The sequence below is a fragment of the Nanorana parkeri genome, unplaced genomic scaffold (assembly GCF_000935625.1).
Source record: "Nanorana parkeri isolate BGI_ZX_2015 unplaced genomic scaffold, ASM93562v1 scaffold1336, whole genome shotgun sequence".
NCBI lineage: Eukaryota > Metazoa > Chordata > Amphibia > Anura > Dicroglossidae > Nanorana > Nanorana parkeri.
Window position 1 is genome coordinate 363965 of NW_017307604.1, and position 18598 is coordinate 382562.

General features: G+C 45.3%; 1 protein-coding gene across 1 annotated transcript in view; it reads left to right on the forward strand.

The window, feature by feature from the left end:
* The window catches only part of PICK1 (protein interacting with PRKCA 1), a gene marked incomplete at its 3' end in the record, with an annotated part of 316855 nt that overhangs the window by 214435 nt on the left and 83822 nt on the right, over positions 1–18598 (forward strand). Inside the window, exon 7 of the mRNA XM_018569440.1 lies at positions 6290–6352. Coding sequence (XP_018424942.1) covers positions 6290–6352 — 63 coding nt within the window. The remainder of the gene's footprint in view (positions 1–6289; positions 6353–18598) is intronic.

Here is an 18598-nt window from a genome sequence, read left to right on the forward strand (position 1 = left end):
GTCCTTTTTCAGGTGACCAGTCTTTTTACAGCGAAAACCCTCTCTGCTTTCTTTGCTTTGTGCTTTCATGCTTTTCTTTACTTCTGTCATATTCATGGATTCATTTTCCTCTGGCGTATTCTAGTGTTAGTTCGCGTTCAGGTCTGGTTTCTAGAGTGTTAATAAGAGGACTGTATGACTCTGGAAGGCTGCATAGCAGTAATGCCACCACGTGGTTATCTTAAATTTCCTCTCCAATTGCACGTAGCTATTCCACAATTCCCGGCATGACATGCACGCATTTCCTGGCCTTTTTCTAGCCTCATATAGCTTGCGTAGCAGATATAGTTTACTGTTTAGGTTTGAACGCTCATTCAGTTTTTATAATGCAGTCCACATACCTTTAGCTATATTCTCTTTTCTTATGTGGATAAGCTGGTTCTCTTCCACTAGCAGACTTATGATTGCTTTTACTTGCCTGTTCTTCTTGTTCCGTTCCTCCGAGGATCCATTAGTGGGTCTGTCTGTACTCAGTATTTGCCACAAGTCATCTTTGCTTAACAGCATTTCAAGCTTGAACTTCCATAGCTGATAGTTGTTATTGTTGAGCCTTGCAATTGCAAACGTCATATCTGAACTGCTTGCCATCTTTTAGTAGCTTAGATGCGGCGCTTGATGACTTGCAGTGTTCTGCTTAGTGCCTGGGCCATAACCTTTTGAAAACAGAGAAAAAGAAACTTCCTGTGTATTATAGACTAGCATGCACATAGAGACTAACATTGCACTACAGTGCAATCTACAGCTCAAAAGACAAAGTACATTAGTATATCACTATATACTGTTGTATTACCAGCAGTTCGGAGGGTAAGCAGCACAATTCCAGTGGGTGATCTCCACTCTGCTTCCTGACCCCACTTTAAAAGCCATCCACCCCCAGGCACACATGCGAAAATGTTTTTTCCACACATATTGTCGTGAATGTCCAAGTGAGAGCAAAACGTTTAGCACCATGACTCGCTGTTAATGGTAAAGGCTTTTAAAACATCACATATGGGCAATTTTGAATGCTGTATTTTTTGACATTTCACAGGCGCACACAATTTTAAGACTTTACATGTTTGGTATCTCTTTATCCAGCATAACCCAAAAATTGGGTATTGCATTCTGTTACTTTGCACTAAAATTAATTTTAGTGCATTTTTTCCAAAAATATTGATTTGTTAAACATCGGTGCAAATATTGTGCAACATAAATTGCAACCAGCATTCTATTGGGCCTTTATTTATTTTTTTAAACATATAATTGTTGGGTTTAAAGCAGTTATCTAGCCAGAAATTCCAATTTTAACTTGTGTGCAAAAATTTAAAAAATGCTTTGGGTGCAAGTGCTTAAAATAGGTAAGATAACAATGTCTAAGGACCACTGTCATAAATGTCAGGGGGGCAGGGGAGACTTCCTCCCCTGTCCCCCTGAGACTCCCTTTTTTAAAAAACATTTTGGCCACAAGTTACTAATTTTGTTATTACAGGTACTTAATATACCAAATATCTGCACTTGACTGTGTGCCTCTTGGATGTTTTCTCTGATTACCCTACAGAATTTCCATACAAACCACTCATGTGATTGAATTAATGGATTACACTTATCCAACCTCGGCACTCCACCTGTTGTGGACCTGCAAGTCCCATGATGCATTCCAAGATTCTGACTGCCAGAGGTATGTCTCACAGGCTTGATGGGATTTGTAGTTTCACTACAACTGGAGTACTCATTGCTCACTCCTGCACTAGTCAATGATGTTGTTCCCTTGTATTGCCTGACTTGTGAGGCAAGGAAAACACAAAAGATACAGTGGAGTGGATCGATGAAATACGGACAGTGTCAGGAGCGCTATTAAATCTTAGAGTGTGGAGTCTGGGTGTCTATGGCAGTGTCACAGCACACAAGAGGGACTTACGATTAGGAGCTCCCCTGTTGTCTATGCGACCATCTCCTTGGACAGATCCTGGCTCGAAGGGATGTCTCCGGTGGTGTGAGAGGCTGATCCAGAATGGATGTGCAACCGTATGGCCGCCCACGTACTCGACTGGCCGGGCCAAACCGCGTTGGTCAGGAACGGAGAAAAAGGGTGAGGAGCAACACGCGGCTGAGGGACGCCGTGTGTCAGTGATAGCAGTCGGGCTATGGTCACAGGGGTACAAGAGTATCGGGTGTCTCCGGAAAAGTGGCTACACGTTTCGAGGGGTTACTTCTTTATCAAGCCTCAGGGTGCACCCTGAGGCTAGGGGTTACCTCTTTATCAAGCCTCAGGGTGCACCCTCACAGGGGTATCAGGGGTCTCCGGAAAAGTGGCTACGCGTAGAAAAAGATGTACACCCGCGCAACGCGTAGCCACTTTTTCGGAGACACGGTTGACACGGTTGCACGCCAGAGGTAAACCTAGGAGTAGCCGGTTACATTACCCGGTAGTCGGGGACTTCATATCGGCGACGGTCCCGGGTGTATTCCGGAGACAAGAGGGGTGGGAGCCGTTCCAGAGTCGGGCCACTCATCCGCGATGGTCCCGTGAATGCCGCGGGGACCAACTTTAGGTTGCAATGAAACCCGGTAGGCACCGGCGTGTTGTCATCCGTGGGGTTCTTCCTGAGAGCGTGGGGATCGTTGCCGACTGTCAGCCTTTTTCCGGGTAGATCGTGGGCCGCGTTCCCATAGCGGTTGCAGGCGTCGTCTCTGTTGGGCCTGCGGAGCCAGCGGTGGGATGTTGAGCATGTCCGGCGTAGTCAAGCGTAGGGATTCCAGCAGCGGACCCGCTTCCTCCGGAGTGGCGAATGAGTACTGACGACCATCATAGGCAAAGTGGGCCTTGAGGGGGAAGCCCCACTTGTATTTGATGCGGTGGTGCGCCAGGGAGTTCAGGTATGGTTTCAGGGCCTTCCTCTTCTGAAGGGTCTGTGGAGCCAGATCTGAGTATACTTGATACTTGAAGCCCTGGAACGTGAGGTCACGGCGTTCCCAGGCTGCCTTCACGATTTCCTCTTTAGCTCTGTAAAAGGTCGGCTTAAGGATTACGTCTCACGGTGGTCCCTCCGGTCTTTTGGCGCCCAAGGCCCTATGCACCCGATCCATCTCCAGCCTTTCGACCCGGTAGTGCGGAAGTAGTTCCTGGAACATGGCCGTGACCGTGGCATTCAGGTCCTCTACATGTTCAGGGATACCGCGTAGGCGGATATTACCGCGCCTGTTCCTGTTCTCCAGGTCTTCTAGTTTAAGGAGGGTAGCGGAAAGGTCAGTTTTGACGGAGTCTAAGTCCTGTTCATGGGATTCCACAATACTGACCACATCATCCAGTTTACCTTCGATATCATTGATCCTGGATCCCAGTTCTTTGATATCGCGTGAGAGCTGTGCCGCCAGTTTGTCAGTGGCGGTTCTCAGCTCCTTCTGTAGCAGGATTTTGAAGCGATCTAGCAGATCAGAATCTCTACAAGCCGGCTCTGGTTGATGGCTCGGTACAGGAGAGGATGTACTAGCGTTTGAGGCACGGTCGGCGTCCGCAATTGACTCCTGCGAGGATGGCTGTGAATTCGGCCCTGAGGGAGACGACGCCATCTTGGCTGGAGAGCGCGTCGAAGCCGGAGTGTTCGACCTGCGGCAACGATTGTGGGTATTGTTGTAACTCCTTCTCATTTCTGGTCTCCAGCCGTTCCTGGAGTTGTGCCACTAGTCGGGCAGGTAGTGGGGCACCGAATAAGTATCTAGCTTGTGAAGTTCGTGTCCGGGTGTAGTGGAGCCAGATTAGATTGCGGCCATCTTGGTTGGCTGCTCACTAGCGCCAAACCCTCAGATTTTTTAACATAAAACAATACTGTAATGTGTGCCTTACTGTAACCCATGATAGTTTCTCTTCTCTTTGCTGCTCTTCCTTTTAAATCCTCATGTCTTCTCATGCTTGGGGAGAACTTCCCTTTTGCAGCTGAGTGCATCTTCCTGTAGTGCTGGCTCAGGTTGCAAACGTACACACAGACACCATGTAGCCATTCCAGAGACAAGGCAGTCTGCTGCAAAACAGAAGTTCTGCCTAGCATGAGAACAGATACAGATTTAAAAGGAAGAACAGCAAAGAGAAGGGAAACAACCATGGATTACAGTAAGGCACACATTACAGTATTGTTTTATGTTAAAAAATCTGAGGGTTTAATGTCACTTTAAGGGCCTTGTATGACTTTAAGGGGGAATCCCACACACGTTTTTTTGTTACCTGGGGTCTCTCCTCAATGTTCCTACCAGACCTTGAGGGCCTGGTACGACTTTTTTTTTCTTTACACGGGGTCCCTCCTAAATATTGTTACGAGACCTTAAGGGTCTGGTATGACTTTTAGGGGAACCCTATGCTTTAAAAAAGAAAAAAAATGGTCCCTCCTAACATTCCTACCAGACCTAAAGGGTCTGGTATTGTTTGGGAAGGGGAACTGCACACATTCATTTTTCTTTCTTTCACAATTCATTTTTTTTCATCAGAAATGTCAATTTTGCTGCAGCAGGTTCTATACATCGTACAGATCCGCCAATTTACAGGCAGTTTATGGGGACCCCCCCCAGGCATGATACTTGAAGGAATTTTTAATTTGTATTACCCTTTAAGTGATGTTAAAATTGTGACGGACTGAACCGTCACTGGGGCTGCTGGAGGAGCCTGAGGGCTAGCCTCCTTCCTACGGACCACAGACCTAGGGCTGCAGAGATTTATTACCCGGAGAACTTTGTGTGCTGTGTGTATTTCCAGTTAATATTTTATCTGGGGAGAGCTGGTCACTATGTGCCAGATTAGGGTGCTTTGCCTTTCGTTTGACAACCAGTGCAACAACTGTAGGATCATTTGCAGAACTACTACTATTGGGGACACTAGTGCACTAGAATCCAGTGATGTGTCACGCAGGTATTTAAAACCCTGTAAGATTTGATCTCTTAATCTAATTAGCCCCGGGGAAGTCTGCTACCTGACTATGTCCTGAAGCAAAAGTCTGTCCCAGAACCAGAATGTGTCTCATAGAAGATCCAGGGGCGGTATATAGGTTGTGTGCAATTGATTCTATCTTCTGGTCAGTTGGTTCCTTTTGGGGGCTCCTGTCCATTGGTATCACCATCACCTTGCTTAATGTAGTTATGGGTAGATCTGCTACAGGTGGAGCAGCCCATTTTTTAATATGGTCCTCTGCAAAGGTAACTGAAAAATATTTTGGCCAAAACAAAAGCCTTGTTTGGATGTTTCCATTTCATGTAGTTGAAAGAATGGTGTGAAAACATTTAAGCCTTGCGCCCACCTTTGCTTGTTAAAGGCCTAAGTCATCCTAGTATTCTGTCTCTTTATCTGAAGAGTCCTCTATATTTAACCACCTGCTGTCCTGCCGTTGTAATTAAATGGCCGGACAGCGGCTTCTTGAGAGCGGGTGGGCGTCTTTAGACGTCCCATCCCGTCCCGTTCGTGCCCACCGCTAGGCGGCAGGCATGAGCTGGAAATCGGCTTTGAATGTAAACAGCCAGCGATGGCTGTTTACATACAAGCGTTCGGGCGTCTGTAGAGACGACCTATCGCTTGTAATATGCGTGCGGGTGTGCGCCCCCTCCGCTGCAGAGTGGTCAATTTTGAGTGTGGTAGTTTTTGCGATGTAGCGGGTGTGCGCAATTTTAAAGCTTGACATGTTTAGTGTCTATTTACCCGACGTGACCCCGTCTTTTATATTTTACCAAAAAATTGGGTAATAATAATAATAAATGTTTTATAACATAACAGGGATAACAGGTTTTTTAGAACAAATTTGGTATTTTTTTCATTATAGTAAAAAAAACAAAAAAAAACGTGGTGATTAAATACCACTAAAAGAAAGCTCTATCTGTCCCAAAAAATGGTATAAAATTAATTTCAGTACAGCGTTGCATGACGGAATAAATGTCAGTCAAAGTACTGCAGCGCTGAACACTGAAAAATGGCCTGGACAGGAAGGGGGTATAAACACCCCGGTCAGCAAGTGGTTAATGTCTCACAAACTATGCAAATTAACAAAGTAATTGCTTCCTTTTCACAAGGGAGAGAAGCCATTAATCTGTCATGCTTAGTCATGGAACCTGAGGATCCTTCAGCCAACTCGCCTACCATTTAGATTCCAGAGTTGGCCTTTAAATGTCAAATACCTACAAACAAAGAGAATACTAGAGAGGGTGCAAATACTTTGGTGTGTGTGTTTTTTTTAACAGATATTATTATTTTGTAAATTTTAAAACTTGTTTTTGGTTATTTTTTTAATCTATCTAGGCATGATGGAACATACCAAACGCCTGTTGCGAGCATTTTTTGAACTCTCACAAACGCATAGAGGTAAGAACTAGTTAAGCAGTAACAAGCTGTACGTTTTATAACATGGAATTATCCAAAATGTTACATTTGTTTTTTTTCCCATACATGTTGCTGGGTGAGATATAGAAGTAGCATCTCGATGATGATCAAGGAGGCAAATAGACATCGTTCCAAAAAATATTAATTGTTATAGGTAGCTAGAGATGATATTTGGATTTGCTTCATTCATGGGTTCTATGCCACTTCTTAGGCAGAAGCAGAGGATTTTGGCCAAGTTTGCAAGCATGAACATTGGGACAGCTGATAAAGTAGAGCCTTTTGCCCCTTGTCAATTAAATCACAAGATCCAACAATCTAAAGGAATGGATAACCCAGCCCCCTGCAGTTTGTTAGCATAGAGAGAGATAAATTGCATATGGAGAGTTATTGTAGGCCTTTTAGGCAGATTACTTGAAGTACTGTACATGTTTCCTCTTACTGGATTATATGTAAATAGCTACATGCTGTGTATGGTAAATAGATAGAGGAATCTAAACTGAAGTGATGTATACAGAGTGAGATCAGTTTTATAAAAAGTGCAAATCTTTATTAATTCCACTCTAAAAATTATTCTGAGGGGTGATTAAATATAGAATAGAAAATGAGCTTGTATAAACAAAAGAAGCAGAGAATGGAATGCTTTTCACTTTAAGAGAATTTCTTGATCGTACGGTACATGACACAGGCAATTCATAGGCATCTGGGTAATTTTTATGTATCAACTGGCCAACTGGCGACTGGACACTGGTCAGAGCTGTGAGGACACTCAAATAACCCCTCCCACTCCAGGAAATCCTCAGTTTCTTGCTAGTATCCTTATGTGATGGATGTCTCCTCTCTTTCGAGGGAGATGTGTGATAGTTTAGTTGCCTTTTGTCTGCGTTTCTTCAATCAAGAACTTTTTGGCTGTGCCTGACCATGGCGCCAACCTCAAAACTTCCAGATCAGTATCCCATAGCAGCAGCTTTGACGACCATTCCCAGACTCCACAGTACTAAAGCTGTGGGGCTAGCCTGTAAAGTCACTTTAGGGAATGGATCTTGCATTAGGCACCCAGCATGTTGGTTTGGCTGCAGGGTGCTATACAGGTCCAGTGGCATATCTGCACTGGTGTGACCCATCCCTGAAGACCCCCGGGAGGGTAAGTTGGTCAGTCATCTGACGTGAGCAAAGCCAAGGGTCAGTGAACATTCCCCATTTCCTTCATTGGATGCATGATGCTACTGGTGGGGAGAGTCTCTTTCCCTATCCTCCTCCTTTCCCAGTACCCCTGTTCTCAATGCTAGCCATTTAAAAATGTGTGTTTTTTTTCCAACCAGATTTTTGTGTGTGCAGTACCTTCAGTTTGCCCCTACACTTCCACTATCTCTGTTCAACAATATTTGGCTTCTCCTGTCCACATGCCCCAGCTATGAGACAGGAGTCCTACCAACAGAGCTTGCTCAGTATGCCACCAGTGGCCATCTTGGTAATGCATGCTGGCTGGTATGGCAGCCATCTTGTTACTCCCTCTACAGCAGAAAGGGATTCATCTTTGCAACAGGGAGGGAGCAAACTGACCTTGTCAGCATCTGACACCATCCACAGCAATAATATTGTCTGAATTGCTAGGGACAATGGAGACCAGGGAGGGGGGACCCTCTTTAATCCTCTGGTGCCGGTGTTGTGAGTACCTTTTGGGGCCCCTCGCCATGGCAGACATTACTGCTAATGGGAGCTGGCGCTTACCTGAGGTTTTCCTTAGGCATACTGCTACAGTTGGTATACATGTTAGTCCACAGTTTAGCCTGCTATATCAGTGAGAATACTAGAGGGGTGTTGATTCACAAAAAAAACGTGCATGCATTGATGGAATTCAGCATAGGGAATGGCCTGCTTTTTCCATGAATGAGGCATAGTCTGTTTTGTTTGGCCGTTAGAAAAATGTAGTTTGCCAATTGCCATTGGGGCCAATTTAGTTGTGGTATTTTGTAGTGAGGATAGATGCCAAGTATCTTTTGGTATTGATATGTGAACGATAGTATAAAGGAGCCTATACATTTTGGACCAAAAGGAGGTCTGCGAAAGAGCAGGTCCACCAAATGTGCATAATGTCACCCACTGTGGGGCACCCTTCGAAAGCAGGTATCATGGTAGGTTGGTTGTAGATGATGGAAGTTGGGAAGAAACTAGGTACCATCTTGATAGTACCTTGTAGGCAGCTTCTTGGGTTAAAATATTACGAGAGCACCTGGAAATTGCATCCTATATGGAAGACCAATCCTCTAAAGGTTTAGTGTGATGGAGGTCGCGATGCCAATTCGCAACATATCTATGAGTGGTAGTGGAAGGCAAGGAGTTGAGCTGAGAGTACAGTTATGAGATAAGGTTTGGGGATTGAGGACGAATTTTTGAGACAAATGCGTTCAAAGACGGTAAGAGGGCTAGAACCATCTTGACTCAATACGGTAGCAGGGAGTGAACCCAATGTCTAATTTGAATATAACGAAAGAGTTCCCGAGAGGGAGGTTGAGATTTGGCCCGCTATAGCTTCCCACGAGAGTAGTTCTGAGCCACGCAAAAAACTGTAGACAGTGGTATAACTGTGGGTGTGCCACCAGGCAAAAGCGGAGGGACTCCCGAGTGCCGGCTGGAACATAAGGTTCCCTAAAAGATTAGTAAGGGGGAGATGTGGGGATATTAAGGACCCAGGGGATGGAGGAAGGAGACACGGCATATGGAATTTACAAAAAAGTCCAAAGGGGAGTGGATTAACCTGCATATGGAGGGTAAAGATGGATGCAATATGTGCAGCTTCATAGTATTTTACTAGATCAGAGACTCCCAAGCCGCCTTGGTGGCGGTGACAAATCATAGCCTTCCATGCTATTCTAGGACGTTTGTTGTGCCAAATGAAAGACATAAGATGATTGCATGGATCGTAGAGCAAAATGGGAAAAAGCAACGGGAAGGGTCTCGAAGAAGTAAAGCAATTTGGGAAGTAGGGTCATTTTGACTGCATAGACACGGCCTAACCAGGAAATGGGCAAGTTGGTCCAAGAAGATAAGAGGTTTTTCGGGGAACAGAAAAGGAATATATAGTTTACTGAGTATAGGGAGTCATGGGAAGAGGAAAGAGGTATTCCCAGTTAAGGAAGAGATTGTGGAGTCCATTCATCATCATCTATGTCCTGCCATGAAAGGGGGATATTCAAAGCAAGAGATTTAGAGCGGTTGACAACAAGACCCGATAAGTTCCCAAAGGCCTCCTAGACAGAAAAAAGAGAGGGTAAGGATATTAGAGGGTGGGTAAGAGATAGGAGAATATTGTCAGCAAGCAAGATGATTTTAAAGGGAATGCCCGCAACTTTCACTCCCCGAACAGAAGGGGTATCCCAAATTGGCATAGCCAGAGGTTCAATAGCCAATTTAAATAGACTTGGGGAAAGAGGGCAGCCTTGCCTCGTGAGATAAGGAAGACTTCGGAGAGGTGACCCATATTAATAAACTGCGCAGAGAGATTATGGTACAGTGCAAAGACCCATGTACGAAAAGAGGGTCCGAAGTTCCATCTCGTCAGAGCATAATGCAGATATTCCCAGGATAACGTATAGAACGATTTGTGACTATCTAATGATAAGAGGAAACCTGGAAGTGACCTCTGTTGCATGAGATGTACTAAGTGGACCACCCTCTGCACATTGTCCCCAGCCTGTCGAGAGGGAGTGAACGCAACCTGATCCCCGAGAGAACACAAAACTTTGTTCACACTGTCTGCTAGGATTTCCCCAGAAGTTTAATATTTGTGTTTAGTAAGGATATTGGGCGGTAATTGGCAACATCAATGAAATCAGCAGGTTTCGGAATCATAGCTATACAGTATTTGCGGAAAGTGATGACGGGTGGAGGAAGGAACCTGATTTCATGGTATTAAAAAGGCGCGTAAGATGGGGAACCAAGATGTCTTTAAATTTCTTGTAATAGAGATTAGAGAAGCCATCCAGACCCGGGGATTTATTTGATTTAAGAGAGGAAATTGATGCCAAAACTTCAGTGTCAGTGATGTTAGATTCCAAGGAGTCATGGACGGCAGAGGAGAAGGAGGGGAAAGTGAAGACCCCGAAAAAGGTGATCAGCAGCAATAGGGTTGAAGGGAGAGGAAGTAGCGTAAACGGAGGCCAGGTGTTCCTGAAATAATTTGACAATATTAGATGGATTAGCAGTAACCTGATCTGAGGGGTTACAGAGTTTGACCACGTGCTTGAGATGGTAACATTTTGAGTTGTTTGGGACCAGGTTTAGTTGTGCGCATGTAAAAGAATTGTTTATTCCAGCGCAACTCCTTCTCTGCTCTGTCATTCAAAAGTAAGTTAAGTTCCAATTTAGTAGAATCCACTTGGGTTTTCAAAGTCGCAGAGGGCGATGACATCCAGGTGCTCTCCAAATCCGACAAAGTACTGGTCAGTTTAGCTATTCTGCCATCCCTGGTCTTTTTAAGAAAGGACGCCAAATTGATCAGTTCTGACGGTGGCCTTGTGAACCTCCCAAAGGGAGACAGGGGAAGAAACGGAGCCCATATTAAGCTGAAAATAAGACATCAGAGCAGAGCGAATATTCACTAGCCACCAGTTGCCCCACCTAACCCTTACCCTGCTCCGGCCTTAACTCCGCCCCTAAATACACCCTCTTAAATAATCTTATGATAATTCTTATCCTTTGATAGTTGCTGCTCTTAAACGGCAGATTAGGGATTGCTGCTGCAGGAAAACGCAAGTTACTGACACAGGAATCTTAATCACACCTGAAATATACTGTAGGTGTGAATGGGGCCTAATATACACATATACTAAGGGTGCCCATACACCTGACGATTATCGTACCATAATCGCGGGTGATCCCGCGATCGTACGATAATCAGCAGGTGTATGGGCAGCGTGCGACCGCTTCTACTGTAAGGTTGTACGACTTTCTTCTTCCAAGCACGCTGGAAAACCTGCCGAAAATCGTATGTTTTTTGGCGGGTTGGTGGCGTGGTCGAAAGACGAATGCCGCATGGGCCGGTGTGCGCAGGCGCACACTGCCCGCTCAGCACTGCAATCATCGGAAGCCCTCCCCCTCAGCGCGGAGGGCTTGCGATGATCGCAAGGCAATCTGCCTGTCCAAGATGGGCAGATCGTACAAGTTTTTAATGACCTTTACAACCATCGCACAACGGAAGTCGTGCAATGGTTGTAAGGTGTATGGCCAGCTTAAACCACAATAATACACTGCTCAACAATGTTACACCCCCCCCACCCCCCTGCACAAATATAATAATAAAATTCCCCCCGCACACAAAAAATAATACACTCCCCCCCGTTATAAGCCCCCCCACACACATAAATCCCAGATAACCAGGGCACAGATCCTGCTCACAGACCTTTCTTTCGGCCGGAGCTCAGAATTGTCAGAGCTCGGCCGAAGGAAGCCAGAGCTGACCGGAGCTGCTCTGCGGTCTGCATCCGACACAGATACAAACCGTGGAGCTGCTCCCGCAAGTCAGGTACGCGGTCTGCGATCCTGTGCCTGACATGTCAGCTGGCTGCGGGCCACATAGTACCGGCTTGTGGGCCGGAGTTGGTCCGCGGACCGGTACTTGGAGACCCAAATTTCCAGCCCTTTTGGGCCCTGCTGTAGGGTATATCGCCACCTGCAGGAGAAGGACGCTAGGCACACCACAAAAGACAAAGACAGCCTAGGGACGGCCCCTGCTGGTGGCCCAACCCCCCACCTGCTGACAAGTCTCTAGTTTTTTGCCTAGCATCAGGAGTTAAAAAAATGTCTCTGTTTCTCTGTTTTCTTTTCCTCCTTTTTCTTTGCTGTTTCTACAAGCAAGTGTCGCCAGGGCGACATGCTGGATGATTATAGATCCTTGGAGTCTCCCCTGTGCGACCAACGAGCGCATGCAGTCCCGCTACGGTGGTTCGGCTGCGACGGTGATATCTCGACGCCTGTGGGCTTTTTGGCCTGGTGGGATGCATATGACTGGAGGTCTTGGCCTGACAGTCACAGCAGCCCACACAGGCTGGTGGCGCCGCGACTACGGTCGGGGGCGTTTTCACGCCATTTTCTGCACGTCCTGAGGTGAGGTTTCCCCTTCGTGCTGCTAGAGTCGGGCAGTGATACTGGGGGAGTTCGCTTGGTATGTTATGTATGGACCTGTGCTGGGGACGTGCGGGTGGACCCTACCTAATGGATGGCTCTCTGACTGACAGTCCCCCGTGTGGGCGACGTGCTGTGAGGGTCCGGGTCCTGTGGCGGGGGCCACAGCTTAGTATTACACTGGGCCCCTGTCTGTCTCTCTACCCTCCTCCCCCGTTCCCCATACCTCATGAATGCAATGTGGGTTGTAAGTCGGTGTCGGCCGTCTGCTGGACCCTCTGTGGCGTTACCTCTACATGCGGGGGCTGTGTGAGGGTGTCTGAGGTAACATGCGGCCGAAAATCGAGCCCCCGACCTGAGTTGCGGCCTCCGGAGGGTTCGCGGATGCCATTTTCGTTGAGGGCAGGCGCCCTATTCATCAGCTGTCACTTCCTGTGGGGAGTTCTGGTGCCTGGCATAGTTCGGCCGGGCGGAAGGGGCGTTCCTTTCCTCAGGGTAGATCGACTAAAGTAGTCACTCGCACTCCATGATATTAAAGTCAATGCTGTTTATTGACTGAGATAACACACATCTCCTTAGCGACGTTTCGAGACCATGCGGTCCCGTCCTCAGGCAAACCGAGAGACCTTTCCTCAGGGTGGCTGTCTGCAGACCAGACATGTGCAGCTCTCCTCCGAGTCGCTCTGCTGTGGTGTTTTAGACGCGGGGGTCGTGAGTACTGCTGGGGTCCCTCTCTGCCTGTGACAGTCTCCTGTTCCTGAAGCAGTGGGGAGGTGTGAGCGGAGTATCATGGAATGCAGGAACGCACGTTACCTTGCGAGGGCTGTGGGCTGCTTTCTGCTGATTCCCCTCATTCCCCCATTTTTGTGCGGCCTGTACGCCGGCGCCGGGGTCCTTGGTGGGTTTGGGAAGTACCGCGGGTACTGCATTGTCCCTTGAAGTTTTCTCTTCTGCCATGGATGGCTTTGTGACGCACATTGAACGCGCGCTGACGCTTAACGTCCGTGGCCTCCATACACCGTTTAAGCGACACACCCTATATAGGGAATTGAAATCGCTAGACTGGGATATAGTATTTCTTCAAGAAACACATATAACTCATACTTCTCATGTTAAACTGTATTCCCGTCAATACCCCATGTGGTACTACAGTACTCTTACCATCTAGTCAGCGCAGTGGCGTAGCCATCGGACTGCACAGACGTCTCCCACTCAACCTCCTCGAATTGAAAATAGACTCTGCCGGGAGATCCATATTTCTACGAGGGGTGATAGGTCAGCGGATGTACTCCCTGGCGAATATATACGGCCCAAATCAATTCCAGACTTCGTTTCTAAATCATGTTTTTAAACTCCCTTGCAGAATTTCAGGCGGGTATAACGATATTTGCGGGGGAACTTAACGTCCATATGGACCCGTCCTTAGACTCCTCATCTGGCGGCTCGCATACCGCCCATAGACAAATTTCTAATCTTAAAGGAGAACTATGGGTTTAAGCCTTTTCCCCATAGTTCTCCTTAGGGTAACGGGAGGACACAAACTAGCGTCCTCCCATCACCCTAGGCTCAGTATATCGCGAGCTGTAGCTCGCAGTATGCTGAGACGCCGCAGTATACCGCGAGCTGCCGCTCGCAGTATACTAAGATGCCGCAGCTGAAGCGGATCCCGACAATTGTGCCGGGATCCGCCCAGCTGCATTACTGACAGCTGGCTCTGCCTATCTAGAGGCTGTACCCGCCCCCCCCCCGTTGGCAGATCGGAGCGGGGAATCCAGCCCCTCCCCTGTCACGGCAGAGAGCCGTGACAGGATCGAGAGGTGAGCGAATGCCGGTATGTGTTCGCTCACCTCCCGATCTACTGATCCGACCTGTGACAGTCTCATTGTCACAGGTCGGCTAGAACTATGAGGTGAGTGAAAAGCACTCACCTCATAGTTCTCCTTTAAGTCACATCTTCACAAACTTCAGTTTATGGACACTTGGCGTACAGTGGGGCAACAAACTATTTAGTCAGCCACCAATTGTGCAAGTTCTCCCACTTAAAAAGATGAGAGAGGCCTGTAATTGGCATCATAGGTAGACCTCAACTATGAGAGACAAAATGAGAAAACAAATCCAGACAAATCACATTGGCTGATTTGGAATGAATTTATTTGCAAATTATGGTGGAAAATAAGTATTGGGTCAATATCAAAAGGTCATCTCAATACTTTGTTATATATCCTTTGTTGGCAATGACAGAGGTCAAACGTGTCCTGTATGTCTTCACAAGGTTGGCACACACTGTTGCTGGTATGTTGGCCCATTCCTCCATGCAGATCTCCTCTAGAGCAGTGATGTTTTGGGGCTGTCGCTGGGCAACACGGACTTTCAAATGTGTCAAATGCCCACCTAGTGGCCTGTATTCCTAATTTATGTGGAATATTTGTATATAGTGACACAACATCTATAGTAACAAAGATGAAGCTGCCACTATCTCCAAATACTGCTAGGGAGTTTATTACATCTCTGCTATGTTTTAAAAATGATTTAGTCTCAATAACCATAGGCTGAAGAAAGAAATCAACGTATTCACCCACCCTAGATAGAAGGGATCCAATCCCACTAACTATGGGTCTCCCCGGGGGGGGTTTTTGATTTTTGTGCATTTTAGGTAAAAAATATATTACAGGAATTCTACATACTGAGGGGATTAAATAGCTTCACTCTTTTTTATTTAAAATATCAATTTTTAACCCTTTGTTAACTATTCCTATCAGTTCTTTTTTATATGCATCTGTGGGATTTCCTTTCAGTTTAATATAAGGTCCTTCTTCTGCTAGGATTCTCAGCATTTATTCTTCATAAAATGTTTTGTCCATGATAACTACCCCCCTCTCTTATCAGCAGGTCTTATAACAATATTCTTTTTTTCTTCCAAGCTCTTAATACCTTCACTAATAAATTCTTTGTCCCTTCGTTTATCTACCTTCAATTCTCTGATATCTTTCTCGACTAAGTTCTTAAAAACTTCTATAAAATGGTTTGAATACATTTTTGGATTAGTTGTAGAATTATTTTTCAGGGGAGTGTGTTTATACCCCTCCCTTATCCCTCCTTGATTCGCTCTCACATTTGGTCCGGGTAACGAGGAGAAATATCGTTTTAAATGTATTTTCCTTACAAACTTGTTTAAGTCTATAAAAAAATCAAATGTATTTAAATTCTTAACTGGGGCGAATTTTAAACCAAGATCTACAACCTTAGTTTCTTTAGGTGTAAGGTTTACCGAACTAATATTAAAAATCCCTTTTCCTACCACCCCCTTCTCCTATGGAGTGGACAGAGTATTCAGCCAATGGAGAGGTATTAATAGAACTAGAATGATCTCACAGAATGAGACAAAATGGATCTATATGCTGGATACAATGTATCCTAGAGGTTTCAATGTTGAATTGGACCTCAACTGTTTTATCAGTAACAGCTGAGGGGGAAATCACTGGAGATTGATATATAAGTCCTTTGTTTGCTATCCACCTTCCCTCTTTTGGAGAGTGAAGGATATAATAATTTTTAGTTTCCGGGATAAAAATACGAAACTCTGCCTTGCTATCTTTAGGTTGCCATGCTGGCAAGATGGCCAATATTATGTTAAATGTGAGGTTATTATGCGATTTATTTATCAGAGGATAACGGTATATTTCATGTGTGGGCCCATTAGATTTAAATGGCATAGAATGACATCTGATGGGAGGTTTGGAACATAGTTTCTGATTTCTAATGGCGAAATAATAAGGTAATACACGTAGGGTAACCTGAAAACCCAGGGGTTTATGTTAATTTAATTATGGGTCTACTAGTTTCCAATGACATATAGTGCTGACTGTAAGATAATGAATATGTGTTAATTTGAATACCTATCATGAGGGGTTAATGCTAATTTATGTTTATTTATGAGCCTAAAGATCCCAATGACCTATAGTACCATCTAGGGGGTTGTAGATCTCGAATCTCATATTATACATGTTTTTATAGTAGGATGTTTTTAGTTAAGGATTTTCTAAGATACACATTAGGTAATAGAGATATGGTAGATTCGTATATACGGACCAAAGGAAACTACCATCGGGATATGTAAATGTGATATCTGGGTATGCAAATGTGGTATCTAGGTTTGCAAAGGTGGTATCTGGGTTTGTATCTGTGGTATCTGGGTAAATATAAAAGGAGATAGTCAGTGTGTATGCTACCCTTAAGAAAGTCCATTGGATGAAACGCGTAGGGGAGGAGCTACACGCTGACGCTAGTGAATGGAGTGGAGGAGACAGAGCTGAGCTCATACAAGCCGATTTTATGTTTTTACAGCTCTGAAAAACTCTTTTAAATGTAAGTGTTCTGGTTTTTATAAATAAACTATCATCTAGCAGTTTTACACTATGTGCCATCTTGGTTTTCTATTTTGAGCGGATAAGAGAGATTTGGGAGAGACATCGGGCAGACTCATCATTTTCAGCTGTTGGTGATTCAGTGGTGAGGGAGACAACGGACACCAGAGAATTTTGCAGAGCGTTTGAAGACCACTGGGTGGTCAGAATTATCTGGTGAGTGTGCTAGTGTTTGTGCACCTGGAGGTGGATCACTGGTGATTAATTGACGAGGAATTGAAGCACAGAAGTCACGAGTGATTGTGGAACTTTATATACAATGATTATTTGACTCACTGATGTAAAGAAAGTGAACACAAGGATTTCATCACATTTATTTTTAATCACATCAACTTTGGGAATATTTTTATATGGACTATATATAAGTTGGAGTGAACATGTTGTATAATTGTCACTAAGTATATGCACTTAGAGTTTTATAATATTAAAGATAGCGCAGTGTCTTTTGTTTAATATATTGTGGGAGAAGTTTATATAGCTTCTCTCTATCTCTGCAGCTGTCAATAGAGTGTTTTTGAGTAGATTGGGGCAGAGCACTATAGCGCGGATAATCATTTGTTTTGCTGTTTTGCTACATGAGGTTATACAAGACTCCTGGCTTTATTACACTGCAACAAATGCAAAGGTTTGGTACCAGACCTCTTGATAACTGGCGGTATCGCCAGTTAAATCACTTCGTCTTCTCTCTCCCCAACCGCTCAGATCTCTTAAAAACCTACATCCGTTGGAGAACCTACTGTCGCAATCCTACCCTCCATCACATGGCCCGTGTATCCAAACCTCTGTTTTTAACCTTAGTGTGAGACAAGTTTTTCTACATGCTAGCTTGTGAGTGTGCCAGGAAAACTTTTTGCTATCCATCACATGGCCTGTCTCAAATATATAAAACTTTGCTTTCTTCTCGGACACTCCAAGACCCACTATATATATCACACTGGGAGGCAGATCTGGGCACCACCCTGACTGAACCTCAGCCTTAACTTTTCATCCTCCATCAGCACATACGTAGTAGAGGCCTCATTCAAACTGCTTGCGAGGTGGTACTATACGCCGGACCGCCTCCACGCAATACACTCGTCCCACTCTTCAGAATGCTGGAGGGGATGTGGCCTCGCAGGCACCCATGGTCATATATAGTGGTTCTGCCCTAAGATCAAACCTTTCTGGCTTCAAGTTACTTTCCTCATTGCCTCTATAATGGGGCAACCTTCTCCTACTGATCCCTTGGACTTGCTTACTTCACCTGTCGGATACACCGCCCGCAAGGTACAGGAAATCCCTGTTGCCGCACTTACTGAATGCTGCAAAGTTCCTCATTCCTAAATACTGGAACACTTCCATGGTACCTTCAACTACAGAATAGATACATAAAGTGGACTACTTATGTCTAATGGAGGAACTCACATTGGCGAGACTGGAACGCACAACCTTGTTTGAAACCATATGGTCCCCCTGGACTGCCTTCAAAGCCACTCCTCTATACTTACAACATGGCCGGTTAACTAACTACCACACTGGAATTCCTGGATTAACATGCATGGTGTAAACGATGTTGACCTATAAGCTGTCTACTAGAGTACTAGAGATCTTAAAAACTAGATACAGCCGTTCACAAAAAGGTAATATTGTTTGGACTGTATGGGCTTCCGCACGTATACTCGCACGAATACCCCCCCCCTTATTC